The 10,486-nt window shown below is 35.0% G+C and overlaps 1 protein-coding gene across 1 annotated transcript; it reads left to right on the forward strand.

Annotated features, from left to right (window-relative positions):
• Positions 1–288: 288 nt before the first annotated feature.
• On the forward strand, positions 289–10,254 carry LOC132165465 (ABC transporter G family member 38). Its single transcript, XM_059576047.1, is given in 24 exon segments — positions 289–668; positions 769–889; positions 1,002–1,090; positions 2,301–2,385; positions 2,510–2,669; positions 2,769–2,845; positions 3,104–3,157; positions 3,742–3,832; positions 3,955–4,256; positions 5,021–5,302; positions 5,344–5,705; positions 5,896–6,056; positions 6,144–6,247; positions 6,420–6,576; positions 6,676–6,801; positions 7,015–7,118; positions 7,214–7,546; positions 7,643–7,933; positions 8,043–8,126; positions 8,358–8,491; positions 8,587–8,814; positions 8,964–9,135; positions 9,245–9,496; positions 9,919–10,254. Coding segments are annotated over 24 exon segments (4,311 nt in total). The 5' UTR covers positions 289–384; the 3' UTR covers positions 10,177–10,254.
• Positions 10,255–10,486: the final 232 nt, after the last annotated feature.

A 10,486-nucleotide genomic window follows, 5' to 3' on the forward strand; every position in this document is an offset into this window, starting at 1 on the left:
ATAATAAATTTACTATTGAATTTGCGGGACTTACGTGTGAGTTTATAAATTCAAATAGTAAATTTGGAAAGGAGATAATTGAGAAAGTACCGTGTGACATTTCTCTAACAATAAAAAGATCATAAATTCTTGAGATCCTTGGCGATTTTCTACGATTATTGCTGCGTCGGTCTTAATTATACACGTCAGCCAACCAACACAAATTCCCAAGTCGCAAGCCCATTAATTTCTTTACAGATTAAAAGGATTTGCTATTAAGCACCTAAACATGCCCACTTGAATGGCAAAATTTTCTTGGATTTTCTCTCATTAGACTCACTTCCCTCGTCCCTCCCTCTTCATATCTGGGTCTCTACTCTGCTTTGTGTTGGTGATATTCTAGCGATGGATTTTGGACACAGTAGAGCATCTTCTTCACAAGTGACAAGCACTAGCAGAGATGCATTCCAAAACGACGACGAACAGGCTCTCAAATGGGCTGCTCTTGAAAGGCTTCCAACGTACGACAGGGCACGTAAAGCTCTGCTGCATGGAGTTGCAGGGGGCTTCAAAGAAATCGATCTTCAGAAGCTTCGGATTCAAGACAGGAAGGAGCTGCTGGACAGGTTGATCAGTAATGCTGAAAAAAATGAAGAGTTCTTGAGAAAGCTCAAGATGAGAATCGACAGGTGGTCGGGAAAACTTTTTCCCTTTTATTAATTATTTTCTTTTTCCTAAACATTTCTCACTCACACTAACAAGTGTTATATTTGATTGAAAAACAAAAAGAGTTGCTCTCGATCTGCCAACAATAGAAGTTCGATTTGAGAATCTGAATGTTGAAGCAAAAGGGTATCTGGGAAGCAGAGGTTTACCCTCAATCTTCAACTACTTTTTGAATATGGCAGAGGTTTGTAATATTATTAATGCAGTGGAGAAATTGGAGCATGTAATTTTGCCTTGACTACTTTTGAGAATATTCTTGAATAATATTAATGATTAATTTGTCATGTGTCTTAAAGGGTATAGCACACTTCCTCCATATTCTTCCAAGTCAAAAGAAAGAGTTCTCAGTTCTTAGTGATGTTAATGGCATTATCAAGCCTGGCAGGTAAGATGAAGACTCTGCTTGTTTCCTCTGTTCATATTTCTTGTATATAATTATAGATTTTGTCACTGGAATTTCTAAAAAGAAATTGTATTAAAAGTTGTAAGAATTTCAGCATATTCCTTCATATGTAGTTTTAATATTATACTTTTATTTAACCTCAATAGAGACGGAGGAAGGGGAGAGCCGGTATAGGGTATGGGCCATGGCTCTTCTTACGGCTGGCTTAATAAATTTTGAGGCCTAAGACAACAAATTTAAGTAGGTTTTTTTTTTTTTTAATTATTATTTTTTATTTATTTAAATATTTAATTAAATAATTTTAATTTTAACTCATTCTTCTTAATTTTTTACCTTAATTTTTTTTTTCTTTCCAAATGACTTGCAAGATGTGATATTTTGGGTTGAGCTACATATAATTTTATATATATATATATATATATATATAGAATTTAATTTGCAAAAATGATATTTACTATATTTAAAAATTATTTTAATGAACGCACTTGGTCAATATGTTGGTTTTAAGTTCAGGTGAAATTATGAGTTCAGTAACTGCTTTAAGAGTGCAATTAATGTGACTTTTCATTTTCTTGTTCATTTCCTTTAAAACCTCAATATCATGAAATTCAATTTTTTGTATCTATGTTTACCATAATTTGGGCCTTAATTAAAGAGCATTGACTAACTTTTTATCATAAATGAGACTTTAATTGTTTTTTTAGTGTTTAGGTGCGTCAAAAAATAACATCCGGGAAGAAAGAAGAAACAATTATTAACAACATCTAAGAGTATTAACAACATCTAAGAGTTTTAGAGAACTTTACGCTCTGTGATTATAATAGTTTTTATGCTCTTGATTATTCTATTAATGAAATCTAAATGAACTATCCCTCACAAAAAAATAAAAATAAAAATAAAAAATAAAAAAATTAACAACCTCTAATTTCATTTTAACAGATGATTAGTTGAAAATTGTAATATATTAAAAAACAATTATCTTGTATTTTTTTCTATTATTTATATCTTATTAACAATACTATATGCATAATATTACTTTTATTTTTTATATATTAATTTAATCTTCAACTTTAATATATTTCACATTCTTTTTTTTTTTTTTTTTAAGAACAACTTCATCGCTTTCATATTTTGACCCCTATACTGTGGCTCCCCCTTCCATAAAAATTTCTGTTTGGTCCCTGCATTTCAGGTTGACTCTGCTTTTAGGACCGCCAGGCTCGGGAAAGTCCACCTTACTAAAAGCTTTGTCAGGAAAACTTGACTCGGAACTAAAAGTAAAGAAGTCAAACTCATAGTTTTCTGGAATTTTTTTTTTCTTCTTCTTCTAATTGCATAGTTTTCTGGATTTGTTTGAACATTTGAAGCTCTTATGGTATCTTATTTATGCATGAATGATAGTTTTCTGGAAAAGTAACATACAATGGCCATGAGATGCACGAGTTTGTACCCCAGAGGACTTCTGCTTATATTAGCCAGTATGATGTTCATCTTCCATTGTTAACTGTTAGAGAAACCTTAACTTTCTCTGCAAAATGTCAAGGAGTTGGTACTGGCTATGGTAAGTTAGTTACAACACGTGTATAATAATTAGGCTTTTCATAATCTTTTTACCCTTTTTTTTTTTTAATATTTATTTCTGGTTTATTGACTACTTTAGAGATGCTCACGGAGCTTTTGAGAAGAGAGAAGCAACTCAATATAAAGCCCGATCCCTATATTGATGCTTTGATGAAGGTAAGGAAACACTTAAAAAAAGAAAAAAAAAAATATATATATATATATATATATATATATATATATATATATATTAATTATTTAATTCATATTTTAACACTTTTATTTTTGAATAAGTCACTAGTTGTCCTAAAATATTTATACTTTTGAAATAACGTGTGATTTTACACGTATAACATGTCACAATGAGCTATGCATGTCTTCAATCTTCAGGCCAAAGAGATTTTTTTTGTGACATATTTTTTCTTTTAATCATAGGCGTCAGTTTTGGAAGGGCACAAGGAAAACATAGTCACGGACTATGTTCTTAAGGTATGTGGAGGACAATCTATTACTTATGATGTTCAGTAAATAAGCAAAAAAGATTAAGGTTAATTACTTTTTTAGGTTTCCATTCTTATCACTGATGGTATCTAACTTATGGGTAAACATTAATTTAGTACTTCTATCTCCATTCCGCCAGCCAAACTATTGGATTGCCATGGGGGTAGTTTCGGCCACCCTACAGCTTGTTTGGAGGTAACCAAACCACCTTTAGGGGTGGTTCGGCCACCCCCAATGGCCAAAAAGGGGGTGGCTGAAACCACCTCAAAGGCTGAGCCACCCCCTAGAGGCCATGGGTGGTCGAACTACCCCCAAACTGGCCGCAGAGGTGGACGAAACTATCCCCATTGCAGTCCGTTAGTTTGACAGACGGAATTGTGATGAAGATACTAAATTAGTAATTACCCATAAGTCAAGTATCATCAATGATACAAATTGAAACTTAAGTGAAAAAAATAAAATAAATCATGAAAACTTAGGTACTAAAAAGGTAATTAACCCAAAAGATTAATTCTAAATGTAGATTAATTTAAATTTATATATCTCTTCTTTTTTTCTCTTTTTTTTCCCAGCTTTTAGGACTGGATGTGTGTGCTGATACGATTGTAGGGAATGAAATGATAAGGGGTATATCAGGAGGACAAAAGAAACGTGTCACTACAGGTAGATTCACATATGAAAGAAACTGAGTAATTTTTTTTTTATTTCAAAATAATCTAATTAAACTTTTGAATTACTTTCTTTGGTGAAAATATAATTGAAAGTAAGTTTGATATTTGATGCAGGGGAGATGCTGGTTGGTCCCGTAAATGTGCTGCTCATGGACAATATATCAAATGGTCTTGACAGTTCAACCACATTTCAGATAATAAACTCAATCAGGCAATCAACCCACATCTTGAACAAGTCTGCTCTAATCAGTCTTCTGCAGCCTCCGCCAGAAACATATGAGCTCTTCGATGACATTATTCTTCTTTCCGAGGGACAAATTGTGTATGAGGGTCCCCGTCAATATGTTCTTCACTTTTTTGAGTCCATGGGATTCAGATGTCCCCAGAGAAAAGCCATTGCAGACTACCTCCAGGAAGTAAGTATTTCTACAAAAAAAACTCGTGATTAGAGTCGTTTCTTTTAACGTCGCTTTGAAGAAACGATTCTAATATCTTACTTTTACGTCATGAGGTTGAACCTTAACTTCACAATTTACTCTTGTTTTAGTTAAATATTTCACTTGTTGGGTCGTTTTAGTTATTGAAAGAGAGTCACTCATTCTTAGTACCTTAAGCTTTTAAGATAAGTGATGATTTAGAGCATGTTTGGGATTGTGTTTGAGAAATTAAACCTTTAAGTAGCGTTGTTTGGTAAAAGCTTCATTTTTAAGCTTTTGCCAAATGCGTTTTACTCATTTTTAGGTTTTTTAGACCCTTAAGAGCGTTTTCAATTTTTTTTACCAAACGGTTACTTTTTTTTGTTTTTTCAAACAGACTTTTTAAGTGTTAAACATACTTTTAAGCCTCTTAAACGCACACCCAAACAAGGCATTAACATGATATCTTAACATAAGTCGTGAGTTTAAACCTTGCTCCACTTCATTCTCAATTTTAGTTAAATCTTCTACGTGTTGAGTGAGAGTTTAAGTCAACACATGAGAGAAAATTTAACTCTTCGTATCGACTTAAACTTTTATGATAAGTAGTAATTTAACATAGTATTACACGTGGTGGAAGTGTTAAAATGTTAATTAAACACTTACATTCATCTATTTCTATCCGCTTAACATTTTGAGATACGTGATTGCTTCCAAGTACCAAAATTGTTACATAGATGACAATATTTTGCATCATATTATAGGTGATATCATGGAAGGATCAGAGACAGTATTGGGCAAATGAAGAACAGCCATATCACTACATTTCTGTCAATGAATTTGCAAATGCCTTCAAGTCATTTCATGTAGGAAGAACCATCCAAAGCGAGCTTGCCACCCCATTCAATAGGTCCAAGAGCCATTCTGCATCCTTGACAAGATCCAAATATGGAGCCAATGTGAAAGAATTGATGAAGGCTTGTTTATCAAGAGAAGTTATTCTGATGAAGAGGAGTGCATCTTTTCACATTTTCAAGACAATTCAAGTGAGTAGCTAGTATCCCTGTGATTTTGTGCCCTTCAACAGAATTCTTACACCTAAATGACTTTTACACTCTTCTCATCATTTCAGCTTGAAATTTGTGCAATCATCGCGGCAACTGTCTTTGCACAATCCAGAAAGCATCACAGTACTGTAGAAGATGGATTAGTCTACCTTGGTGCTCTTTATTTTGGGCTCATTACAATAATGTTCACTGGATTTTCTGAACTTCCATCCACCATTGATAAACTTCCTGTTTTCTATAAGCAAAGAGACCTCCTCTTCTATCCTTCCTGGGCATTTTCCTTGCCAGTATCCATCCTTGGGATTCCTGTAACTTTCATTGAAGTTGCTTTTTGGGTTGCCACAACTTATTTTGTAATAGGATTTGATCCAAGTGGGATAAGGTCTGTATATTCAAAACTGATTATCCTTATTGTTAAATCATCATTTATCCCATATTGACAAAATTCGAAACCTCTGCTCTGATATTATACATGTTAATTAAATTATCATTTATTTCAAAAGCTTAAGCTCGCTCGTTTTACTTCCTGGGATTCTCCTTATTCACTGATTTATATATGTTTCCTGCATCAGGCTGCTAAGACATTTTCTCCTTCTCACTGCAAGCGCACAGATGTCATATTCACTTTTCAGATGCATGGCTGCACTTGCTAGGGACCATATTGTTGCAAACACAGTCGGATGCCTTGTATTCATGGGGCTTCTTGTGTTTAGTGGATTTGTAATATCACGAGGTATATATTAATAGTTCAACATTAAAAGATTTCCCTATGATTATATAGAAATCTGGCTTAATGTTGTGTTCTACATGTTTCATTTAGAAAATGCACAGAGTTGGTTGACTTGGGGTTTTTGGTTGTCTCCCTTGACTTACGCGCAAACTGGACTTTCAACAAATGAATTTCTTGGCCAGGCTTGGAAACAGGTGAGTATCCTTCTTTCTATTATAATAGAGTACTTTTACATACTTCAATACAAACAAGATATAGCCTTAACGCTTCATCGGTTCCTTTTTCTCTCTTCTTCCGCTCTTTCTCTTTCGTATTATATATCCTTTTATATAGCTGTACAAGCTTGAATGTGAAAACCAAATGTAGGTTAATAATGGATCAAAAGAAGCTCTAGGAATATCCATCCTGAAAGCAAGAGGAGTGTTGACCAATCCATATTGGCCATGGACTGGTCTTGTTGCATTGATTGGTTTCATGTTCATATTCAATGGGGTTTCTGCTTTAGGTCTTGCTTATCTTAATCGTAAGCATTCTCATTTTCAACACTCAATAATTTTCTTTTTCTTGTAATTCTTTGCTATTCAAACTGAATTGATAAACATGTTGCTACGACTCTCTGCAGAATATGGGAAGTCTCAAGTGATTTTTCTGTCGAAAGATACTCTGGAAATAAGTAAGACTGAAGGGGAGGAGACACTAGAAAATGGAACAAGCTCCAGCAGGACCAGCAATAACAATGCACCAACAGGTAATTACCGCGCCAGTATTACGGACAGCACTAGTTGTCGCTGATATTAAATTTTTGCCATGCTTTAGCGACGACCACAAATTGTCGTCTCTAATAAGTGATCGACGTCGTTAATGACCATTTTTCCTGTAGTGGCCGGCATTAAGCTCTTAGATTGAGATTTTCTTAATGATGATTAAAATGTGATTCCTAAGACAATGCATAAAATGACAGAAGTCACTGCAGTTGGTAGACCTAAGAAGCAAGGAATGCATCTCCCATTCATTCCCCTCTCTCTGACCTATGAAAATATCAGATATTCAGTTGACATGCCAAAGGTAATTATGCTTTACAACTTTATGATCATCCATGTAAATCGTATGTACATTGATCGAAAAAAAAAACTAAAGGATCTCCGCTACAAACTTCATAGGCAATTAAAGATGAAGGTGTTTTAGAGAATAAATTGGAGCTTCTGAAGGGAGTTAATGGAGCTTTTAGGCCAGGAGTCCTGACAGCTCTAATGGGTGTTAGTGGGGCTGGAAAGACTACACTTCTAGATGTGTTGGCAGGCAGGAAAAACTGTGGATATTTAGAGGGAAGCATCACAGTTTCAGGCTACCCAAAGAGGCAGGAAACATTTGCTAGAGTTTCAGGATACTGTGAACAAAATGACATTCACTCACCCCTTGTCACTGTTTATGAGTCCCTCCTATATTCAGCATGGCTTCGTCTGCCTACAGAGATTGATGCAAAGACTAGAGAGGTAAATAAATTTTTTAACTTTATCTATCCTCCTCTGTTTTTGAAATTCCTTTTATGTTAATAGGTACTATTTTCTTTTGAAACTTAATGATTGCAGGCTTTTGTTGAGGAGGTGATGGAGCTGATTGAGCTAACACCATTGAGAGAGGCTTTAGTTGGGTTTCCAAATGTAAATGGACTATCCACTGAGCAGCGCAAAAGGTTGACAATTGCAGTGGAGCTTGTGGCAAACCCTTCAATAATATTCATGGATGAGCCCACCACAGGCCTTGATGCAAGAGCAGCTGCCATTGTAATGAGAACTGTGAGAAGTACTGTGGACACTGGCAGAACTGTAGTATGCACAATTCACCAGCCAAGTATAGACATATTTGAATCATTTGATGAGGTAATTAATTAAGAATTTGTTGATGTACAGAAAAAAAAAAAAAACACTCTAAATCATTTCTTCCTTTTGTGTATCTTGAAATCTGAATGCTTTTGATTTCCAAATATAGCTTGTTCTATTGGCTAGAGGTGGTGAAGAAATTTATGTAGGTCCACTTGGGCCACAGTCTCGCCATTTGATCAACTACTTTGAGGTAGCCCTAAACCTAACTAGAACCTTTTCTTGCTTTTTTTATCTTTTTTGGAAAAACTTTACTTAATCTCTCTAAACTTTTAGCGAAAAAATTCAATGTCACCCCTGCTAATAGGGTTCGGGGTGGCATTGCAAAAACTCTGAAAGTTTAAGAAGATTAAGTGAAGTTTTCCAATCTTTTTTTGGATTATTCACATTTTTCTTTTTTCATTTTCTTTTTGTGTGTTCAAAGGAAATAGATGGAGTTGGTAGAATTAAAAATGGTTATAACCCGGCAACGTGGGCCTTGGAAGTGACAACAAAGGCACAAGAAGAGGCTTTAGGAATCAAATTTGCAGATGTATACAAAAAATCAGATCTTTTTCGGTTAGTTAAGAAATACTCCTAATGGTTTTTACCCAAAAACTCACAACTTAATCTCTATTTCTTTCAAATTAATCCCTCAGATAATTCTGATGCAGGAGAAACAAAGCTTTGCTTAGGGACATGAGTACCCCTTCTCCAGATTCACAAGAACTCCACTTTCCCTCTATGTACTCCCGCTCCTATTTCACTCAATGCAAAGCCTGCCTGTGGAAACAGCACAAGTTATATTGGAGGAACACACCGTACAATGCTGTGAGACTTGTGTTTAGCACTTCAATGGCCATCATTTTTGGATTTATATTCTGGCGTCTTGGCCCCAGAAGGTACGTACAAGAAAAATCAAATTTCTTCCAAACTAGGTTAGAGAAAGTTCCATCAACTCAGTTTTGATGAAAACTTTGTCCAATGAATCTCGCACGAAATTGGAGCAACATGTATATAAAATAACTCATTAAAGATTTTGAATTGACAGGGGAACAAAGCAAGAAATTTTCAATGGGTTGGGTGCCATGTATACTGCACTTATGTTCTTGGGGCCACAAAGTGCTGGTACAGTGCAACCAGTTTTAGCTGCTGAAAGAACAGTTTATTATAGAGAGAGAGCTGCTGGCATGTACTCTCCTTTGCCTTTTGCAATTGCACAGGTATTCATAGTGCCTAGCAAATATTAGTTTGATAAAATGTTGGTGACCATTGCAGTTGCACTGATTTCTCTCTTGCCTTTGCCTTGATCTTCCTCATTCATTTTTTCAGGTTACAATTGAGATCCCATATGTATTGGCTCAGGTTCTTATTTATGGGATTATAGTTTATGCAATGATTGACTATGAATGGACAGCCACTAAGTTCTTCCAGAACATGTTCTTCATGTTCATCACAATTCTGTACCACATATATTATGGAATGATCATAGGAGTAAGTCCTAACAACCAAGTTTCCTCCATAGTTTCCGGTATCTTTTACTCGACATGGAATCTCTTCACCGGCTTTGTGATCCCCCGAACGGTAATTTTTCATCTAATAATCCTTATTATAATGTATTTAGCAATTGCTGAGAGAGAGGGATCAGGATTTCCTATAATTTAGGTTACTTCTAGGCATCGAAACACTTGAAAAACGCTACCTATTAAAAATGTGGCATGTTAGGGTTAAGAACTGAGTATATTTTCATCATGTTCTTACTCTCTATGTTATAGAAAAGCTTTGAATAAAAAAATTATATCTCTTAGTTTTCTGAAGAATAAGCGTCTCTACAAAAGTGTAGAAAAAACTTTTTGGGGTGAATTTTTTTTTCCACTTTTTTAATATGTGACATTTTTCAAGTAATATGATGCCTAAAAATGACGTAAATTCCGTAAATCGTAATTTGAGAATCTATCATAATCCAAGAAAGAGAGTTGTAATTTAAACAACTTGACTAATTGCAGAGAATTGCCGTGTGGTGGAGATGGTATGTTTGGGTATCCCCCGTATCATGGAGCTTCTATGGGTTGGCTACTTCACAATATGGAGACATTAACACTAAGCTGGACACAGGAGAGACAGTTGCTGAGTTCATCAGGGATTACTTTGGGTTCAAATATGATTTCTTGTGGGTGGTCTCTCTCACACTAATTGGGTTTTGTGTGCTCTTTGTTTCTGTCTTTGCTGTCTCTTTGAAGGCCTTCAACTTTCAGAAAAGATAAGGAACTTGCAACAGGCCTTTGGATTGAGTTGATAGATGAAAGGGTTTTGATGATTGTATTTGTATAATATAATTGGGAAAAGGGATTGAAATGATTTTCTACAATGTTCAGACCCATTTTATATTATTGGCCCTGCCTAAAATCGTTAGGATTATATGTATAAAACACATGGAAAACAAAAACAAAAAAAAAATGGCAAAGGGAGAATACTCACATAGCAAGTCGGCTACTCCAAGAACAAGGGGGCTAATTTGATTCTCTTGCTACAATCACCAAGAAAATGTGTAGATTAGGGCTTTGAGACCTCTAA

The sequence above is a fragment of the Corylus avellana genome, chromosome ca11 (genome assembly GCF_901000735.1).
Source record: "Corylus avellana chromosome ca11, CavTom2PMs-1.0".
Lineage (NCBI taxonomy): Eukaryota > Viridiplantae > Streptophyta > Magnoliopsida > Fagales > Betulaceae > Corylus > Corylus avellana.